This window comes from Chanodichthys erythropterus, chromosome 18, assembly GCF_024489055.1.
Source record: "Chanodichthys erythropterus isolate Z2021 chromosome 18, ASM2448905v1, whole genome shotgun sequence".
In the NCBI taxonomy this organism is placed as follows: domain Eukaryota; kingdom Metazoa; phylum Chordata; class Actinopteri; order Cypriniformes; family Xenocyprididae; genus Chanodichthys; species Chanodichthys erythropterus.
In genome coordinates, this window is record NC_090238.1 from 18,519,523 (window position 1) to 18,538,972 (window position 19,450).

Consider the following 19,450-nt stretch of genomic DNA (forward strand, 5'->3'; position numbering starts at 1 on the left):
TCACCAAAAACATAATTATAATTTTCCACTGGCATTTTACATAATCTTTTAGACATTTGGAATTCACTAAAACATCTTTAGACTATTATAATGATATGTAATTAGCCTACATTACCATTCCAATGTTTGGAGTCAGAAATTAACATTTTTATTCAACAAGGATTTATAAGATTGATCAAAGGCTACAGAAAAAGCCTTTAAATTGTTACAAATTTATATTCTAAATAAATGCTGCTCTTTTGAAATTTTTATTCATCAAAAGAACCCTGAAAAATGGATCAAGGTTTCCATAAAATTTTAAACGGCACAACTGTTTTCAACATATAATATCAGATATTCAACAGATAATAATGAAATGTCTTGAGCACCAAATCAGCATATCAGAATGATTTCTAAAGGATCATGTGACACTGAAGGCTGAAACAATGATGCAGAAAATTCAGCTTTGATATTACAGAAATAAATTATATTTTAAAATATATTAAAATGGAAAATATTTTTATTTATTTATAAAAATTCAGTAAAGAACAGATATACTAGCAAATATTAAACACAAACTTGTTTGTTTGGGTGTTGATTTCAATTTTCAAATGTATTTTCTCAGTAAAATTTAAAAAAAGTTATTTTTTTTTATTTGCATATGCCAGCCAATGTTCCCAACATTATGAAAGGCATTAGACAAGGGCAGCCAGTATTAACGTCTGGATCTGCACAGGTGAATCAACAGACTAGGTAAGCAAGTAAGGACAATAGCAAAAAATGGCACATGGAGCAAAAATGACTGACATGATCCATGATTTCATGATATTTTTAGATATATTTTTTAATTGTCTTTCTAAATGTTTCGTTAGCGTGTTGCTAATGTACTGTTAAATGTGGTTAAAGTTACCATCGTTTCTTACTGTATTTACGGAGACAAGAGTCGTCGCTATTTTCATTTTTAAACACTTGCAGTCTGTATAATTCATAAACACAACTTCATTCTTTATAAATCTCTCCAACAGTGTAGCATTAGCCTCATTCAGAATCAATTTAAACATCAAAATAAACACTGTATTTGCGTGATTAGACATGCTGCATGACGAACACTTTGTAAAGATCCATTTTGAGGGTTATATTAGCTGTTTGAACTTTTTTTATGTTGTTTAAAAAGGCAAGCGCGAGCTCTTGGGGCGTGGAGCACCAGATTTAAAGGGGCCGCACACCCTGAATCAGTGCATTTCTAATTAAGCCCCAAAATAGGCAGTTAAAAAAATGAATTAAACATCTAGGGGTATTTTGAGCTGAAACTTCACAGACACATTCAGGGGACACCTTAGACTTATATTACATCTTTTAAAAAAAGAGCACCTTTAAATGTAAAATTTATTATTAGCTTAATTTTAGCTTAAGCTTTTAGCTTAATTTTATATTTCAGTTTTTGTTTTAGTAATATTACTGTATCAGACAATAATAATTGGCATTTGTCATAAAAATATCATTCATATCTATAAAATGAAGTACTTTTTATATTTGTCTGAAGAAGAAACCAAAGTCTTTAAAGTCAGTTTTCCTTTAGTACACAAACTTTGATTTGCAGACATGCATCTATGTTTTACTTCTTGTAATGTTGATTGTTAGAAGTAAAACTATTTTTCGAGTGTCATCAGCATTTTCCTCTGATCCTAGAACAGACTCCAGGAGACCCTGAACACGAACCCCAGATGACTCATGTTAATCATTTGGGTTGGTGTGCATGTGAACGGTTCCGCCTGTTCTCCTGAGGCGGCCTCCCTTCACAGTAGCTCTGTCTCTGTGTAAACATGGAAGGAAAGCAGCCGGAGAGGGGCGGAACAAATAAACATGGCCTCTAATGAGGCAATCCAAACCAGTGTCGTGCCCATACCCACACATGGGCCAAATCCACACAGGTCCTCATCTGGAACAAATGTGAAGTTTCGTCGCCGTATTAATGATAAAATCAGTGATCTGATTCGTACAGCTTGTACAGACTCTTTAATGTGCCCAGAAAACTGTTCCCTGTGAGGAAGTCTCCATGGCTATCCAGGCTTCCCGTACTGATTTTTTTTGGAAGAGTCCCCAGATATGACTATAAATTGTAGTAGACCACGAAAGTACTCTTTGTTTTCATTCCTTAGCTCTCAAATGGAGTCACAGCAGGAGTGTTTTGAAGGGGACATTTCATGAAAAACTTGTTGCTTTTTTATGTGAAATCCTCTATAGTTCACAACCCCAGTCCGCACTGAAAACAAATGCAAAAATGTGGCATTCAGATATTGTCATGTCACAAACTTGAGCACATTAAAGCAATAGTTCACCAAAAAATGTACTCGCTTCAATCTTTTTGAACTTTATGAATTGATTATTTCATAGAAGGTTCAAGTGGTTTGTGCAGGGAATTGGAAGCACAGTATGGCTGTTTCTAAAGCAAGCAATGCCATCTGCTGTTAAAAACTAAGCTCAGAATTGATTTGAGAGAGAATCGCGATACATTCAGAAAATATCAGAGTCAATAATGAGTCAGCGTTCAGATGTAGAAATTGGAAGCGTTGCACTCCCTCTACAATGTAAACAGCGAGAATGACAGAAGAGACAAAATTGTTGAATAAAGTCGTTATTTTTGTTTTGTTTTTGCGCACAATAACTATTCTTGTCGCTTCATAAAATTAAGGTTGAACCACTGCAGTCACATGGACTATTTTAACGATGACTTTAGTACCTTTCTGGGACTTGAAAGTGGTAATTAAAGGTGCCATCGAACATTTTTTTACAAGATGTAATATAAGTCTAAGGTGTCCCCTGAATGTGTCTGTGAAGTTGCAGCTCAAAATACCCCATAGATTTTTTTAATTAATTTTTTTAACTGCCTATTTTGAGGCATAATTAGAAATGCGCCGATTCAGGGCTACTGGCCCTTTAATTGCTTGTGCTCTCCGCCCCCTCCCGAGCTCTCGACTCTATCATCGCATAAACAAAGTTCACACAGCTAATATAACCCTCAAAATGGATCTTTACAAAGTGTTCGTCACGCAGCATCAGATCATGTGAGTATAGTATTTATTTGGATGTTTATATTTGATTCTGAATGAGTTCGAGGCTGTGCTCCGTGGCTAATGGCTAATGCTTCACTGTTGGGGAGATTTATAAAGAATGAAGTTGTGTTTATGCATTATACAGACTGCAAGTGTTTAAAAAAGAAAATAGCGACAGTCTTGTCTCCGTGAATACAGTAAGAAACGATGGTAACTTTAACCACATTTAACAGTACATTAGCAACATGTTAACGAAACATTTAAAAAAGAATTTACAAATATCACTAAAAATATCATGTTATCATGAATCATGTCAGTTATTATTGCTCCATGTGCCATTTTTCGCTATTGTCCTTGCTTGCTTACCTAGTCTGATGATTCAGCTGTGCACAGATCCAGACATTAATACTGGCTGCCCTTGTGTAATGCCTCAATCATGGGCTGGCATATGCAAATATTGGGGGCGTACACCCTGACTGTTACGTAACAGTCGGTGTTATGTTGATATTCGCCTGTTCTTCGGAGGTCTTTTAAACAAATGACTCACTGTATGTTTGAGACTCACTGTATGTCATTTCCTAGTAGAAGATGAGCATAAACAATCTTTGCCGGTGTTGTAAAAAGAATAAGTATACACGGAGTACTTGCCAATTAATGCGCTGTCGATATCTTCTATAATGGACGCGATGGCGGAATCTACACATCTCAGTTCTTCGACAACAGCCATCATTGTTGTAAACTAATTCAACCCAAGCGCTCTTTGATGACGTAGCAGATTACGTTTCTGGTGATAATCTGTCAATCATCGCCCTGACAAATGTGATTGGTCCGAACAGTTTCTGTTCGAACATAATTACTCCTCTACGGATCGAGTCCAGACTGAAGGCTAAGTTTGGCTATTAATTTGTGCATCTGCTCTAGAATTTTGCTTTGTGTGAAACATGGGATGAACATAAGCAGTGGTTCCAGTTGACGAGTTGTTCCAGCCCTAAAAAATAAAGGTTTTAAGATGTAGGAAAACTAACACTTGGTGGCAAACAAACACTTTTATTTAGAAATAAAACAGACATGAAACTACCACTATAACCAGTAGAAAGCGGCAGATGGGCACTAATTGGCTTATTAGCCATCTCCCTAATATATTTCTTTCACAAGTTTTGCTTTTTAATTTATAGTTAGACATTTAGAAATCACTATTATAAATAAAATATCAAATCATCAAGAAATCAATTTTTGTACTTTTTTGTACTGTCAAGTCAGGTGCTGGTGCCACCATCTGTAAAACTTAGTGCCACTGCTCTCAAACATTACTCTGGAGCCCTGGAACAGCAAGGTTGCTTTGTTTCTGCTCGATATGCAAGTAATATTTTTGCTATGCTTCACAGACCACGATATGCTGTTGTACTTTAGTTTTTTTTTTTTCTTTTTTTCTGCATTTTAGCAATTCTTAGGACAAATATAGGCATATAACCCAGTGAGATGCATCTAACAACATGACATAATCATCCGTTCACTCTAGGTCAACTTCCCTTCTGCAAGTAGGTGAACTAAACCCCAGTCCTGAAAACACCGGAGCTAACATCATCCCCTCAACCAGCCAAAGTGTTGAAAGAAAAACTTATCTTCCTCTTACATGAAGGATGCTACACACAGGCCCTGACAGAAACACAACACTGGGAAGCAGGAGGACATTAAAATGTGATTAGTGCTGGTTTCCTGCCCTGTCGACGCACGTTACCACAGCTGCAACAAGACTACAAATGCATATATACAAAGGCTAATGTTTTATGTATTTGAGGAGCGGAAAAGAGTGTCTTTGTCCAGCATTTATTGCTGAGTCATAGACAATATTGCCTTAAATAGCCTGTTCGTAGCACTTAATCTTACATAACATAAGAGATTTTGGCCAAATGACATTAAAAAAAACTGAGCAGCCACAGAGCTACAACAAACTTTATAACATAAATTGATTAAAAAATATTGCAATGCACTTACTGCCTCAGATGCGGCCCATCTAATGATGGACAAAACACGTATGTCTGGTCAAAAACCTTGTAACTCCAGTTGAGCTTGATTTTGATAATAATGACTAGTGTGATATAATGACAAGTAATATGATGCAAGTGTCTGACCATTTATAAAGCCACAATATCAATTTTTATGTTACAATTGTGTTTAATTAGGGTGAATTCAGGTTGATTGGGACACTTTTCCCAGTCAACTCAATGGAAAAATGTGCCCCAATCAACCTGACGTCTGCCGTCACAACACACTTTCCAAAGCAGCCTGAGATGAATACATCTGACCTTTTTTCTATTATTATTAAATACATCACTATAATGAGAGATCTAAGGAAGAGGTATAAATGACCTTAGTGTGTGATTGGTCATGCAACGTTACATGACCTCAGGGTCTCTTTAACACACACTGAGAGAGACAGGAGGGGCAGCAGCTGGTCAGTAGATGGGCAGGTGGTGGAAGACTGTGTGTGTGAGTGATAGAGACAGTAAAGGATCAGTGAGCACCAAGGAACAGAGCCCTGTTGTTAAAAATAACTTCTCTTTCTCTCTTAGCCAGCCCAAAAACAGCACTGAACCACAGAACATTGGAGGACATGATTCTGATTAGTCCGTTATGGGATTCTGCAGTCAATTATTTTTAATGACTTTAATGACCATTTATTTACTGATTCAGAAAGCAGTCATGTAATAAGCAGAATAAATGTACAGTCAACCAGTAGTTATTTCAAAATTAACCATTTTGCATCAGGGTCCTGATCATCTTAGAAGGTTTTATTTTGCAATAATCAGTAACATGCAACATACATGCATAGAACATGAACTCTACTATCATTTTTATATTTTTTTCTGCAAGGATGCCTTAAATTGAACAAAACTGACATTAAAGACATTTATAATGTTACAAAAGATCCTAGAATAAATACTATCCTAGAAAACCACTGACAAAACTACACAAGAAAAAAGAAAACATTGCTGCTTATGTGTGGATCAGATACCTTTGGATTCCATCAAAAAATATCTTAATGTGTGTTCCAAAGATGAATGAAGGTTTTAGGGGTGTGGAACGACATGAGGGTGAGTAATTAATGACAGAAATTTCATTTTTGGGTGAACTGACCCTTTAAGGAAGACCAGAACCACTGACTTAGAGGAAATGAGGGAAATGGAAGAGGAAAAAGAAACCAAGCAAATGTTCAAAGGGGGGAGGAGAGAGAGAAAGACTTAATAATAAATAATAAATGCAGGAAAAGAGTAATAAAAATAGAGCTTGGGAGGAAAAATCAAAAAAGCAGGAGAGTGATGTCCTATTAAGGCAAGTGTCTGATGCCAACCTCCCAGCATGACGGCGAGACCACTGGAAACTCTTATCAGACAAGCTATGTTTACATAATATAATAAAAGAGATTGGTACTGCCAAGATACTGAGAGAGACAGAATTCCACACATTCCTAATATTAACATGGTGCGGAGATATAGAAGGATTCTTAGGCTGTGCGTCCACTAAAGGGTTTTCCTAAGGTCAGCATAATTACTAGGGGTGTAACGATACGCTCAGCTCACGATACGGTACATATCTCGATACGGAGTTCACGATACGATACGTATCACGATATTTTGAACAAAATGAAACTGAAATTCAAACAAGATTTATTCAAAAAACATTAACAAATTTCAATAATTTTCCTTTCCTTCTGTATTCAGATCAACAGCTGAATAGGTCTGTCTGTCACTGAAAAAGAATGTTAAATTTAACATGAACTTAGAATTATGAATAGGGGCCGTTCACATATCGCGTCTAAAAATGCGTGGAAGGCGCGGCGCACCGCTTCTTTCCAAAGCACTTGCGCTCCTGTGGTGTCGGTCGTTGCTATGCAACCATGAACTGCGCTCTCGAAGAGGATCAGGAAGTTTCTGCAAAGGATAAATGATTTCTAGTCCTTGCATTAGCTTTACTACTAGATATATTTATGGAGATATATAAAAACCACCCTGTACAACTATGATCAGCTGTTCGGCTGAGCTTTTGTTGTTTTGTTTTGTTACGGAAAGGCCATAGCTGATCGGTTGATTCTTGCCACACGACCTGCAGTGCGCTCACGGCATTCTGAAAAGTTGAGAATTGTTCATCTCGATGCGCCTGGAAAACGCACCGGATGCGCGTCGCGACCGCGTTGATCCCATTATGAGTGCGCCTGCCGCGCGGCTACATTTGAAATAACTGACTTGCAAGAGACTGACGCAAGAAACGTTTAAACCTGCTTGCAAGATTCAATGTGTGCCCAAAACACTTACTGAACTAGAGAGCTGATTGAGACACACCCTTAATATGCGGTGACAACCGGCTTCTCTCACTCCCGCCTTGCAGAGTAGGTCACGTTGGCAGCTCAACCAATAAGATTAGACTGTCGTCATATCGTAAAAGCATCGCCATCATTCTACGATGCATATCGTAACATTTTTGCATCGCGATATATCATACTGCGATAAATCGCTACACCCCTAATAATTACATATGTTTTTAATGGGAGCACTGTGTATTTTAAAATGCCAACAGCAGGATGAGATGCTGAGCGTCTATTTCACACTTAGCACTTGCTATTTTTTCCGGACGCTGAGAATTGAAAAATTTTCAACTTTGGGTAAAATGCAGCGATCATCACTCTCGCTTTTTACCCAGCCATCCAATCACAGTGGAGGAGGGGCAAGACAAATACCACACCAACCAACCACCACATACTGCTTGTACAATGGAAACAAGCTGACAACAACAAGCACAACAATGGAACAAAATCATTTAAAACAAGAGCCAGAGCAAATACTTTACATTTTATCAACATTTTTGTATTCAGAAACGCTTCCGCGTATATTCTGGATCATAGCAACCAAAGAAAACAACACTGCGTCGCCGAAGCACTCTCAAGAGCCCGCAGCAAGGCATTTTCAGAAGAGCGCCTGGTGTTTTAGGCTGGCTAAAAACGCTTTGTTGGACACATGGCCTTAGTTTACTCAGCACTGCTATTAGTGGTGTTTGCAAAGGCGAGCATCACCATCAATAGCGCTCATGCTTAATGTTAGCGATTTGAATAAACCCCTAACACTAAGTTTTTGTCATGCCAATAAAGCACTGTTGATTTGCATTGCCAGAAAGAGAGAGTGCTCAATGAACTGAAACGCTTTCCCATGGCTAGGCGGTCCAAAGTCATGAGCTGTACTTAAAACCCTGCAATTTTCCCTATAAATGCATAAACAGTAAACACTGATGGCCTTTAGCATGACCCAGCATTCCTCTCTCTTGCGTCTATTTGTTATTTGTCAGTCTCGCGAGTGGAAGGGGGTGGACAAAACCGCAAACATCCCCCCTAGCCCATCCGCAAATAGACCACTTACAGTGATGACCATGTTTACTCTACTAGCAGCTATTTTCTCTTCCTGATTTTCTCTTTCCACAAAGACATACGGGAAAAGCTGTTTCTGCAGTTCACAAAACTTTGAACATTAAGAGCTTTTCAGAATAAAAATAAGCAGTGCTAGGCGTATATATACAAAGCTTATTGTTTACTGGTTAGTGAAAATATTATAAAATGTAATGCTCAATATTCATGCTCAGTGTGAATTAGCCTATAATCAGACAATCTCACTTTCTGGTGTCTAATTGGTTTAAATCCAGCAAGCATAACCCCGCCTTTTGTTAAGAGCATTCCAGACAAAGCACAGGTTTCCCAGACACTTCACATAAACCAATTAGCTAAATATCAACAAATAAAGAGTCAAAGATGTCAGAGTTGTGCATCAAGGCCTTAACAGACACAACAACAGAAAGAGTGGACAAGTGATCAGAGAAAGAGAGGTAATCCTGCTTTAAAAGAGCATGTTGATCTGTGGACACCATCTGCCCTGACATCAGACAGACAGAGAGAGAGAAGTGTCATGGCTTACTGACCACCATTGGTCAGCTGTCCAGTCGTACTATCAGAGAGCCTCATCTCAATCACACCGAGCCTCTCACAAAGAACTGTGTCTCATTTCCTGGAAATGAGGCATCGCTTCCTATGAGGAGCAGAACAACTAGCAGTGGTGTACCACTTCCTTCAGGGTTTACACCACATCCTGTTTAGTGGTTTACAACAGGCCTCAACTTCCTCAACAGGTGCTATTTTTCTTAAATGAATCTAAAATGACTTTAAAATGTTCAGAAAATTCAACAAGAATGTGAACAGCACTGCATCCCAGAACAACAGGATACAGACACTAGTGCAGCTATGCTACAGGTTACTAACTACATCAATCTGGATAATATCAAACCAGGACACAAAATTAGGATAATATATTTTATTTTCATAAATCATAAATGCGATTTAAAATCTGCTAAGGGGTAATAAAAAAAAGAAATTTGATTTAAAGTGAAAAAAAGTTATTAAAAAAGTGTACAACAGGATCTGCATTTTTATGGTTAGGGCTTCCTCAGGTAAATTTGAGTACTTGATTGCAATTTACCCATGTCGAGTAACCGGCAAAATATTGGAAGTGGCACGTTCCACATAAGAAACAATTAACCGCATTATTAGACCATTTTCTAAGGCTGCACAATATATGAAAATAATTTAAAAACCATACTATAGCATTGTGAATATATGAATATATAGTGCTATTGTGAATTCACAAAGGCTGCGATTCAATTAAATAATGCTCTGCAGGTTTAAAATATATGCACTTTACTTATTTACCTGTGTGTAGGCTGGGTTATGTGTGTCTCAGAGCGACTCTGTTCACAGTAAATGATGGTATTATTTACATATGTGAAGTGCATCTCAAACTCCATATCTGCATATGCTGTGAGTTTTGGTTCACTTATTAGTTGCTTAGGTATATTTTTATTACCACACAAAAAATATCAGATTACTTGATTAATCGTCAAAATAATCGACCGATTACTTGAGTACGAAAATAATCGTTAGTGACGGCCCTAGTTTAAATAAAAGATTTGTTATAAGAGACAATAAAAATAACTTTGTGCATCAAAATCACCTTTTCAAAAGTCGACAAATTTGCAACAGCTGAATGTAACATTTTTTATAAGCCAAATATGTCAGTCTCTGAGTAACAAGTTTAACAATTTATTTAAGCCTCAAAATAAACTTCATTCTGTAAAAAAAGTGTAATGAACTACTCAAAAAGGCATGTTTCATAATTAGCCAAAAATCAGTTTTTAGTTCACCCCTCACACACGTCATCACATCTACTATCCATCATTTGAGTATCACAACATCGATGTCTGTCAAAAAAAAATAATATGCACAATATTTACAAGAAGCAGAGGTCTAGCGAGTACACGCATTTCCTGGAAAACCCACACTACTGGATGTTTTGAATATGTCATGGCATTTCAAGAAGAGGAAGAAAATGCCGGGCTAAGCAGCTGCAACATGCTGTCTGTCAAAGACTATAAAATACCAAATACATAAAGCATGCGAGTTTAAATTTGTTCTTCACTCGCAAAAATTTAATCGTAATGATCAGGGAACTGAGTGAAATAATTCACATTTCATACTAAAGAGAATAAACGTCAATCCAATTGAAATACTTTGCCAGGTTAGTGAACATCGTTCAAAAATCAAAGTTGAATGTTATATTTTGACTGACATTTTTATGCACAAGTTTCATTTAGGAAAATCAAATATAACAAAATCCAAAATTAAACTGTATATAATATTCTATAGGGATGCACAGGGACTTTTGGGAACACTTGCATGACGGGTCAAAAAATATATTATTATTTTTTTACCAATTAACTAAAATTAATCGGACTGCTACCTGAGAGGAAGATATTTTGGAGATTGCATCTGATTATTTAATTAAAAAATATTTTATTAAAATTAATAAAAGCTTGTTTTATTTGATAAAATCTTCTTCATTTAATTTTAATCACATTGCTTTTTTTTTTTTTTTTTTTTTTTTTCAAAGCATCATTTTTAGATCCTCCCCAAAAAAGGAGATCCACATTTACATATTTATAGTCTTAGACAAAGCCACAGATTCATTATAGCTTGTTTAATTCCCGATCAAAATTAAAAAGAACAGCGGAGAAAAATGTTAGCGATTTGAAATGTTAAATGTTAAGAATGTTATCTGTAAAGACGCTGACTAAGGCGGTTCCAATCATTATCTGATGACAGCTATTGGCAGTTGACTCTCAGAGACCCCAAGGACCTGGTCAGGAGAGGGCTATATCTATCCGACCCATCAGGTTATCATCCTTAGAGAGAGGGAAAAGGGATGGACATTCAGGAATTCTGATCAATATCTACACACAGTCCAAAGGAGTGTCAATAACCAGATTTTCACAAACAGACCTCGCTAAACCACTATAGAGAAGATCTCAGGAGCTCCAAAGACACAGAGGGGTGTGTTTGCCAATGTGATAGAGGCCGACCTCATGATCAGAATGAGCTCCAGGCTGGATTTTCTCTGCCAGCAACTCATTCGAGCAGAAAACATGCACACCTGAATCAATATTAACCCAGATTACACAATAGCTTGGAGCGGAGCTGTGATGGAGAGGTTAATTCCCCATCCAAAACAGCCCTGAGAAGAACCTTACAAGAAGAGACAAACTTCACATACTTAAACTACAATGGCTTCCTCCAGATAATTACTGTACTTCATAAACTCGAACCTTACAGTTGTTACACTATAAGAACAGGAAGCTGTGAACTGCCATACAAAGGTCACAGAGTAGTTTACTGCTGACTTCAGTGTCGGCTTCCTGCTAAAAGAGACCGCAGGAATGCGAGGGGGCTTTCTCCTGCGGCCTCCGAGATTCTGCAGATGGTGATCAGCGATGTGGTCGAGGATCTGGGGTTGAAATCTCACTCAGAAGCTTCAGTGCTGTTCATTCCTCTGGGAGCTCCTGGAATTCCAGGCAAAGATGGACGATCCTGGCAATCCCAAGAGGCTGTGCAGCTGTGCCACACCACACTCTCAATCAGAAATCCTTCAAGCACTGAATCAATGTTCAGAATGCAACACTAGCATACTGTATACTCAGAAGTATGGCATAATTACTACATTTTTTAAATAGCATGGAGTATACTACATAGTATGCTACTTTTTGTCACATGAACTCACTAAGTTGCATGTTTAAATAAGCAAGTTGTGCCTATTTTTCATCTCAGAAATATGGTTATTTTGCATTTTAATCCAATTTTGTGAAAAAAAAAGTCTATATTTTTGGCAGCCTGATCAAATAACGAGATACAAAGGAGATGTTCGAAATTGTGGTTAATGCTTCTGGTTCATCTACCCCTTTGGACGTTGCATTGTGGGATACCGCAGAAACAGATTTTCTTCCAAACTAGTACAGATGTAAAAAACATCTGCAGATATCATCTTGGCCTAGTATGACAATCTGAACAAAACCCTTGGTTAACACAACAAAACCAGTCCAGAACATGTCAAAGTTATATTTCACTTAAAATATGAAATTGTATTTGGTATAAAGAAAATTAATCTGATTTTTAGGACTATTAAGATGTTTTGTAAAACAGTCATGACGGCCATCACAAAATAAATCAACCATCCCATGATACATGTGTGTAAATGAAACGTTCACACTGACAGCCGTTTAAAGAAGCAAGTCATTCATTTACAATTAAAGTTAGTGACATGAGTAAATATTGCCGACATTATGAAAAGCAGTGAAAAGCAAATTAAAAGCAGTGTTTCCACTGTTAGGCCAAAAGAGAGCATTCTAGTGCATGCCAGGTCCAGACATGTTTTCACTGTCACTTCCAGGCTTGATCAGGCCTCCTCGGGTCTTCCTTGGGGCCAACGGCCAGGGGTTTTTCGCCCGATGAATACCTTGGTCCACAGCGAGCCAACTGGGGCTTTAAGAGTGGTCATGAACAAAGTTGGAGTTAGTCGGGAGAAGGACAACACTACTGTTTATTTGCTATTTCATATCAGGCTAGACATTTAAAACAATTTTCAGATCAAAAATCACTTTCAATCACTAGCGGGAGGTGGAAATAATTTCTGATTGCGATATGATGGGGATTCTGATCACTGTATGAGGCAGAAATATATTTATATGCAATGCTAAAGGCTACATGTGCTAACCATTGCGATAATAAATACACATATTATTAGGAAAAATAATGGAGACCACTTGAAGAACTTGGACAAATCATCAGGTTTCATCTGATATAAAGTTATACTGTTAATAAAGTTATAATTATAGACATTTTTCTTGCAAAAATGCATTGCTTCACTTCAGAAGGCCTTTATTAATCCCCTGGAGCTGTATGGATTACTGTTATGATGGATGGATGTGGGCTGCACAAATAAATAAATAAATAAATGGTACCATTCACTCCCATTATAAAGCTTGGAAGAGCCAGGATATTTTTTATTTAACTCTAATTGTATTTGGCTGAAAAAAGAAAGTCACATACACCTAGGATGGCTTGAGGGTGAGTAAATTATGGTATAATTTTAATTTTTGAGTGAACTATCCCTTTAATGGAGTTGTTTTGTGAATTCCTGTGATCACAAATAAATGGTGGCAGGCACAGCTGAATAAGTATGTGTGTTCTCTTTTTATATTCTGATTTTATGTAGTTTTCAGTCAGTTATCTCCAAGCTGGTGAAATGGTGGGGTTGTGTGACGCTGTTCTATGGAGATTTGTTAAAGGCAGATTTTAGGGTAGCGCTGCTGTGATACTGCCTCAACAGTGGAAACGCAGCTTGGCCTCATTGGGAGTGAAGTCACTAGAGCTCATATGACCAGAGCTGAGACAGATGGCAGTGATGTGGCTGTCATAGCCTCAGAAGTGACAATGAGGTGTCAAAATCCCAGACACACCACTGGGCTCTTCTAGGAATATAAGTGTTAGATGTCTTTCAAACGCTGGCCAGACTCGCTCATAGCCAGACGCTGAGGGGAGGTGCTGAAAATAACCTGCATTCACGAGATTGTTGCTGCTGGTCTGGTGGTGTTCAGAGGGTTGGTCCCGGGCGTGTCACATACCTGTCTCCATGTGGAATGAGAGTAATGCGGGAGGTGAACTGCTGACCTCCGGTGAACAGGTCGGTGCCGCAGTCACAAGCTCCACGCTGTGCTCAGCTTACACATAAGGAGTCCACTCGACTGGAGCCAAACATACAACTATTCACAGTTGTCCTCATTAAGAAATAGAACGGAGACACTTTCACTCCCTAATTTGTTTGTTCCAAAACATCAAAAAAATTGCTATAGACACCTGTATATCTTGTCAAAGATCAAAACTGTTTTTTTAGTTATTAAAGGGCGTATTTTATAGAAAACAGCATCTTCTGAAATGAAATGACTTCTTTAACATTTATAAGGCTCCACATGGACAATTTATCTAAAGAAAATAGAAATTAGAAAACTAACATAAACATGTAAATTATATTATTCTATTAGTGTGTTATAAATGGACTTCAGAGGAAATCAACATTAAAATGTTTTCAATACATTTTACTCCATAATGTGACTTATTAAATAATAAAATATGATATTCATTATTCAACAAGAAAAGAAAATGTAGGGTGTGACTTAATTTTATTCTTATTAAATGTAATGGATTTTAAAATGTTTTAGATTTAAAAAAGTAAATAAAAAAAGTGTTATTTTGTATTTGGAAAATGTGTACAGATTATTGTACACAATAAGACCAGAAACAAGGTCAATTTCGATTTCATGCTGACTTTAAAGGTGCCCTAGAATTAAAAATTTAATTTATCTTGGCATAGTTGAATAACAAGAGTTCAGTACATGGAAATTACATACAGTGAGTCTCAAACTCCATTGTTTCCTCCTTGTATAAATCTCATTTGTTTAAAAGACCTCCGAAGAACAGGCGAATCTCAACTTAACACCGACTGTTACGTAACAGTCGAGATCATTAATATGTATGTCCTCAATATTTGCATATACCAGCCCATGATCGAGGCATTACACAAAGGCAGAACGTCTAGATCTGTCATATGTGCACAGCTGAATCATTAGACTAGGTAAACAAGCAAGAACAACATCGAAAAATGGCAGATGGAGCAATAATAACAGACATGATCCATGATATCATGATATTTTTAGTGATATTTGTAAATTGTCTTTCTAAATGTTTCGTTAGCATGTTGCTAATGTACTGTTAAATGTGGTTAAAGTTACCATTGTTTCTTACTGTATTCACGGAGACAAGAGCTGTCACTATTTTCATTATTAAACACTTGCAGCCTGTATAATTCATAAACACAACTTCATTCTTTATAAATCTCTCCAACAGTGTAGCATTAGCCGTTAGCCACGGAGCACAGCCTCAAACTCATTCAGAATCAAACGTAAACAATATAACAGTATACAATACTCACATAATCTGATATATGCATGACGAACACTTTGTAAAGATCCATTTTGAGGGTTTTAGGTTTTATTAGCTGTGTGAACTTTGTTTATGCTGTTCAAGGCAAGCGCAAGCTCAGTGGGCGGAGAGCACGAGCATTTAAAGGGGCCGCAGCATGAATCAGCGCATTTCTAATTATGCCCCAAAATAGGCAGTTAAAAAAATTAATTAAAAAAAAAATCTATGGGGTATTTTGAGCTGAAACTTCATAGACACATTCAGGGGACACCTTAGACTTGCATTACATCTTGTAAAAAAACGTTCAATGGCACCTTTAAGACTTTTAGTTGATAAGATATATATTTAACACAACACTCTAAGGAACCAAAACACTGAAATTCTTCCTATTCATGCAATGAAAACACCAGCACAGCCATGCCTGTGCATTCACTTAAGAGAAATGTTAGGTAAGAGGAACAGCTGGTCTTGGCCAAAACGTGGCACAGTTTATCACTGAACATATGGTGTGAGCTCTGACTACCACTCAAACGCAAACAGCTTTAACTGGACAGTAGGAACATGTAACGCATCAACATAGGCACACTGCTGCAGGGGACAAACATACACTTTATATTCTAAAAGTGAATAACAATCACCCGAGATATTAAAAACACTCTTAGTGAAGAAACTCGAACAATACGTAACAGACTTGCTAAACTGAAAATTCTCCAGCATGGGGTATAGCCTAACAGGAAATTCACAGCCTGGCACACAAATAGGCAACTTCCTGCATTGCCTTCCCACATAAATGACAACAATGGAAGCCCCGCCCTTTCTTCAAGCCGGTCTACTCAGCACCTAAAGTTTAGCTTTTACTATGGAAGAGGTTATGTAACCTTTCATTTCAAGCTTGAGTAAATCTGTCCAAAACTGGACGATGAACTTAAACTTGGGTAAAAATGGAACTTCATCTATTTTCCTTTCTTGGAAGGGAGTTGTCCACAGTATTGCACCCCTTTTAAATTGTCCAAAACAAATCTCTCACGGCCGGTGTGGCTAAACCTGTAATTACAGTCCTTATTTGAGTTCCCAAAGAGCAAACTGTACGCATGGACTTCTGCTTTACTCCATAGCAGCAGCCTGCAATTAGTAAGACCAGAATAAATCAATTCCACTGGAGCCACATCTGAGAGGCTGGGCGCCTCTGAGCGTTATCCCTGGAACTGTGCTCTGCATATATACAACGCAATACCAACTGGGCAGGCAAAGGCAGTACAAAAATGTCCTCTGTGATTGCTGAATTCAGAACAATTTGGTCACTTCCTGTGTTGCCAAAAGAATTCACATTCCCACAGACCAGCACACACAAATTATTTCCATGCAATTTGCTCCAAATGTCACAGTGATGTGCAGTAGAAAACAAAAAAAGAGAGAAAGATCAGCAAAACCAGGCCACATCTGTGAGCAGAATGGTCTCACCTGTGAACATAGTGCAGCTGATGTACAGAATCGATCGCCAGAACCATCTCCGCCAGGTAGAATCGGGCCATGTCCTCTGGTAAACGGTCCTCAAACTTGCTGAGAAGAGTCAAGAGGTCACCACCCACATAGTAATCCATCACCAGGTACTGCAGAAGAAAGACATGTCAGAACTAAATGGCATAAAAGAAGACAAACACTAAATACAACAGAAATGTGCAGGTCGATAGAAGATAAATCGATACAGAGATAAATGGAATATTTATAACAATGGAATGATACATCTAGATACAGTAGTGCTCAAAATTATTCATATCCTTGGTAAATATGACCAAAGGTGGCTGTGAAAATAAATCTGCATCATTAATACTTTTGATCTTTGATCTTTTGATCTTGAATCTACAAAAATCCAACCTTTCATTGGAGAATAATAATTTTAAAATGGGGGGGGAATCTCATTATGAGAGAAATGTTTTTCTCTAATACACACTGCTCACAATTAATCATACCCTTTTATTCAATACTTTTTGCAACCTCATTTTCCCAAGATAACAGCTCTTAGTCTTCACCTATAATTAGGGCTGGGTATTGACAGTTTTCACAATTCGATTCGATTACTATTCACGTGCTTTTGATTTGATTTGATCCGATTACGATTCGATTCAATATCGATTATTTTGGATGTAGTATCTCAGTTAGTACATTTAAAATTTTCTAGAGGAAATAAAATCTCTCAACTAATGCTGTAAACTACACGTGGGAGTCATTTGGTCCTACTATAATAATATTGAAGGTTAAATTAACTTATATATTTATATACAAACACTTAAATTACAATTCGTTTTTTTTTTTTTAAATAAACATTTAAATCACGGCTGTCATAAGTGATTTATTCAAACATGCATTAAGTATTGAAGAACATTAAAATTATAATGAATGTGTAATGGTGCATAGCTATATACATCAGAATGTTGCTCTAGAGTACACTTTTCTAGCTGACTAATGAGTTTATGTCACTGAATATGTTTTTCTGAGGTAAACGTGACGTTACGTCACATTGCTTACAAGCTGTTTTATTGACGTCTTTCCGCAGCTGAAACATTGATTGAGCTATTATAAGAGACATGATACGGATTTCGGTAAGTTGTACTTTATATCGTAACATACCTTTAGATGTTTAGTCGTGTTTATTTCGCGCTGTAACTGGTATTGAAGTGGAGGAGAGGATGTTCACATGCACTCCGTGCTGCCGCTTCTCTTTAACTGAGGCACTAGATCAGTCACGTCACATTAAACAGCACCAAAACGGTGTTTATTTTTTGAATCTCATAATAAAATGGACGTCATTTGAAATCTGAAACTTTGCTTCATATCAAAAGTAACAAAGCACAAAGATTATTGCAATTTACTGGATGGGAGGCGCTACATATTCTGCTCATTCATCTTGAGATTTAAGAATCGATATCGGTTCGTAAAAATGAGAATCGATTAAAATCGAGAAATCTTTATTTTTTACCCAGCCCTACCTATAATGCCTAATGAGTTTGGAGAACACCTGACAAGAGATCAGAGACCATTCCTTCATGCAGAATCTCTCCAGATCCTTCAGATTCCAGCTCCATGTTGGTGCTTCTTGGACCAACATGGAGCTGGGAATCTGAAGGATCTTGAGAGTTTCTGCATGAAGGAATGGTCTTTGATCTCTTGTCAGGTGTTCTCCAAACTCATCAGGCATTATAGAAGAAGACTCAGAGCTGTTATCTAGGGAAAAGGAGGTTGCAAAAATTATTGAATAAAAGGGTATGATTAATTGTGAGCAATGTGTATTAGAGAAAAACATTTATTTCATAATGAGATTTTCCCCCCCATTTAAAATTATTACTCTCCAATGTAAGAACAATAGATCTAACAATAGAATGGATGGATGGATGGATGGATGGATGGATGGATGGATGGATGGATGGATGGATGGATGGATGGATGGATGGATGGATGGATGGATGGATGGATGGATGGATGGAACAAATGTAGGATTATTCAATTTTGTACTATTATGGTTTGGTGGTCGAGAAGAACACCTGCATGACAACATTTAGACCTTTAGAATAAGCTGTTTATTTGCTGGGAAAAACCACATGCGCTAAAACAGCCCCATTATTTTTCTGATAGACCTGGCTTGGCTGACTGGGATTCTCACAGTAATTCCCCATATGGGAACTGGCCAGAGGTGTGGTTTGCTCCGGTCCAGCAACTCTGAGGTCGGTCTGCACTTACCAAACAGTCTGAAAGCATTTTGAGTCTACTGGGATTGACTAATCAAGTCTGACCTAATCAAAACTCCTGTTTATGTGGAGTCAGGGGCACAGAGAACAGAAGCCTACCAGGAAGTTGTCATCCTGAAAGGCATAATGCAGGGTGGTGATCCACTGACTGTCCCCATTCACCAGCACGTCCCGTTCCTCCCGGAAACACGCTGTCTGGGAGAAAAAAAGACAAACAGTTGTTTACATTAAGTTGATCTCAAAAATGTAATTTTCCAAACCACACCAATTGATTT

At 37.5% G+C, this 19,450-nt stretch overlaps 1 protein-coding gene across 19 annotated transcripts in view; it reads right to left on the reverse strand.

Annotated features, from left to right (window-relative positions):
• The window catches only part of cdc42bpaa (CDC42 binding protein kinase alpha (DMPK-like) a), a 75,242-nt gene that overhangs the window by 36,858 nt on the left and 18,934 nt on the right, over positions 1-19,450 (reverse strand). For all 19 annotated transcript variants that reach the window (XM_067366544.1, XM_067366542.1, XM_067366541.1 and 16 more), the window contains exons 4-5: positions 19,275-19,370; positions 16,894-17,042 (exon numbers count right to left, since the gene is read on the reverse strand). In XM_067366544.1, the coding sequence (XP_067222645.1) occupies positions 16,894-17,042; positions 19,275-19,370 (245 nt within the window). The remainder of the gene's footprint in view (positions 1-16,893; positions 17,043-19,274; positions 19,371-19,450) is intronic.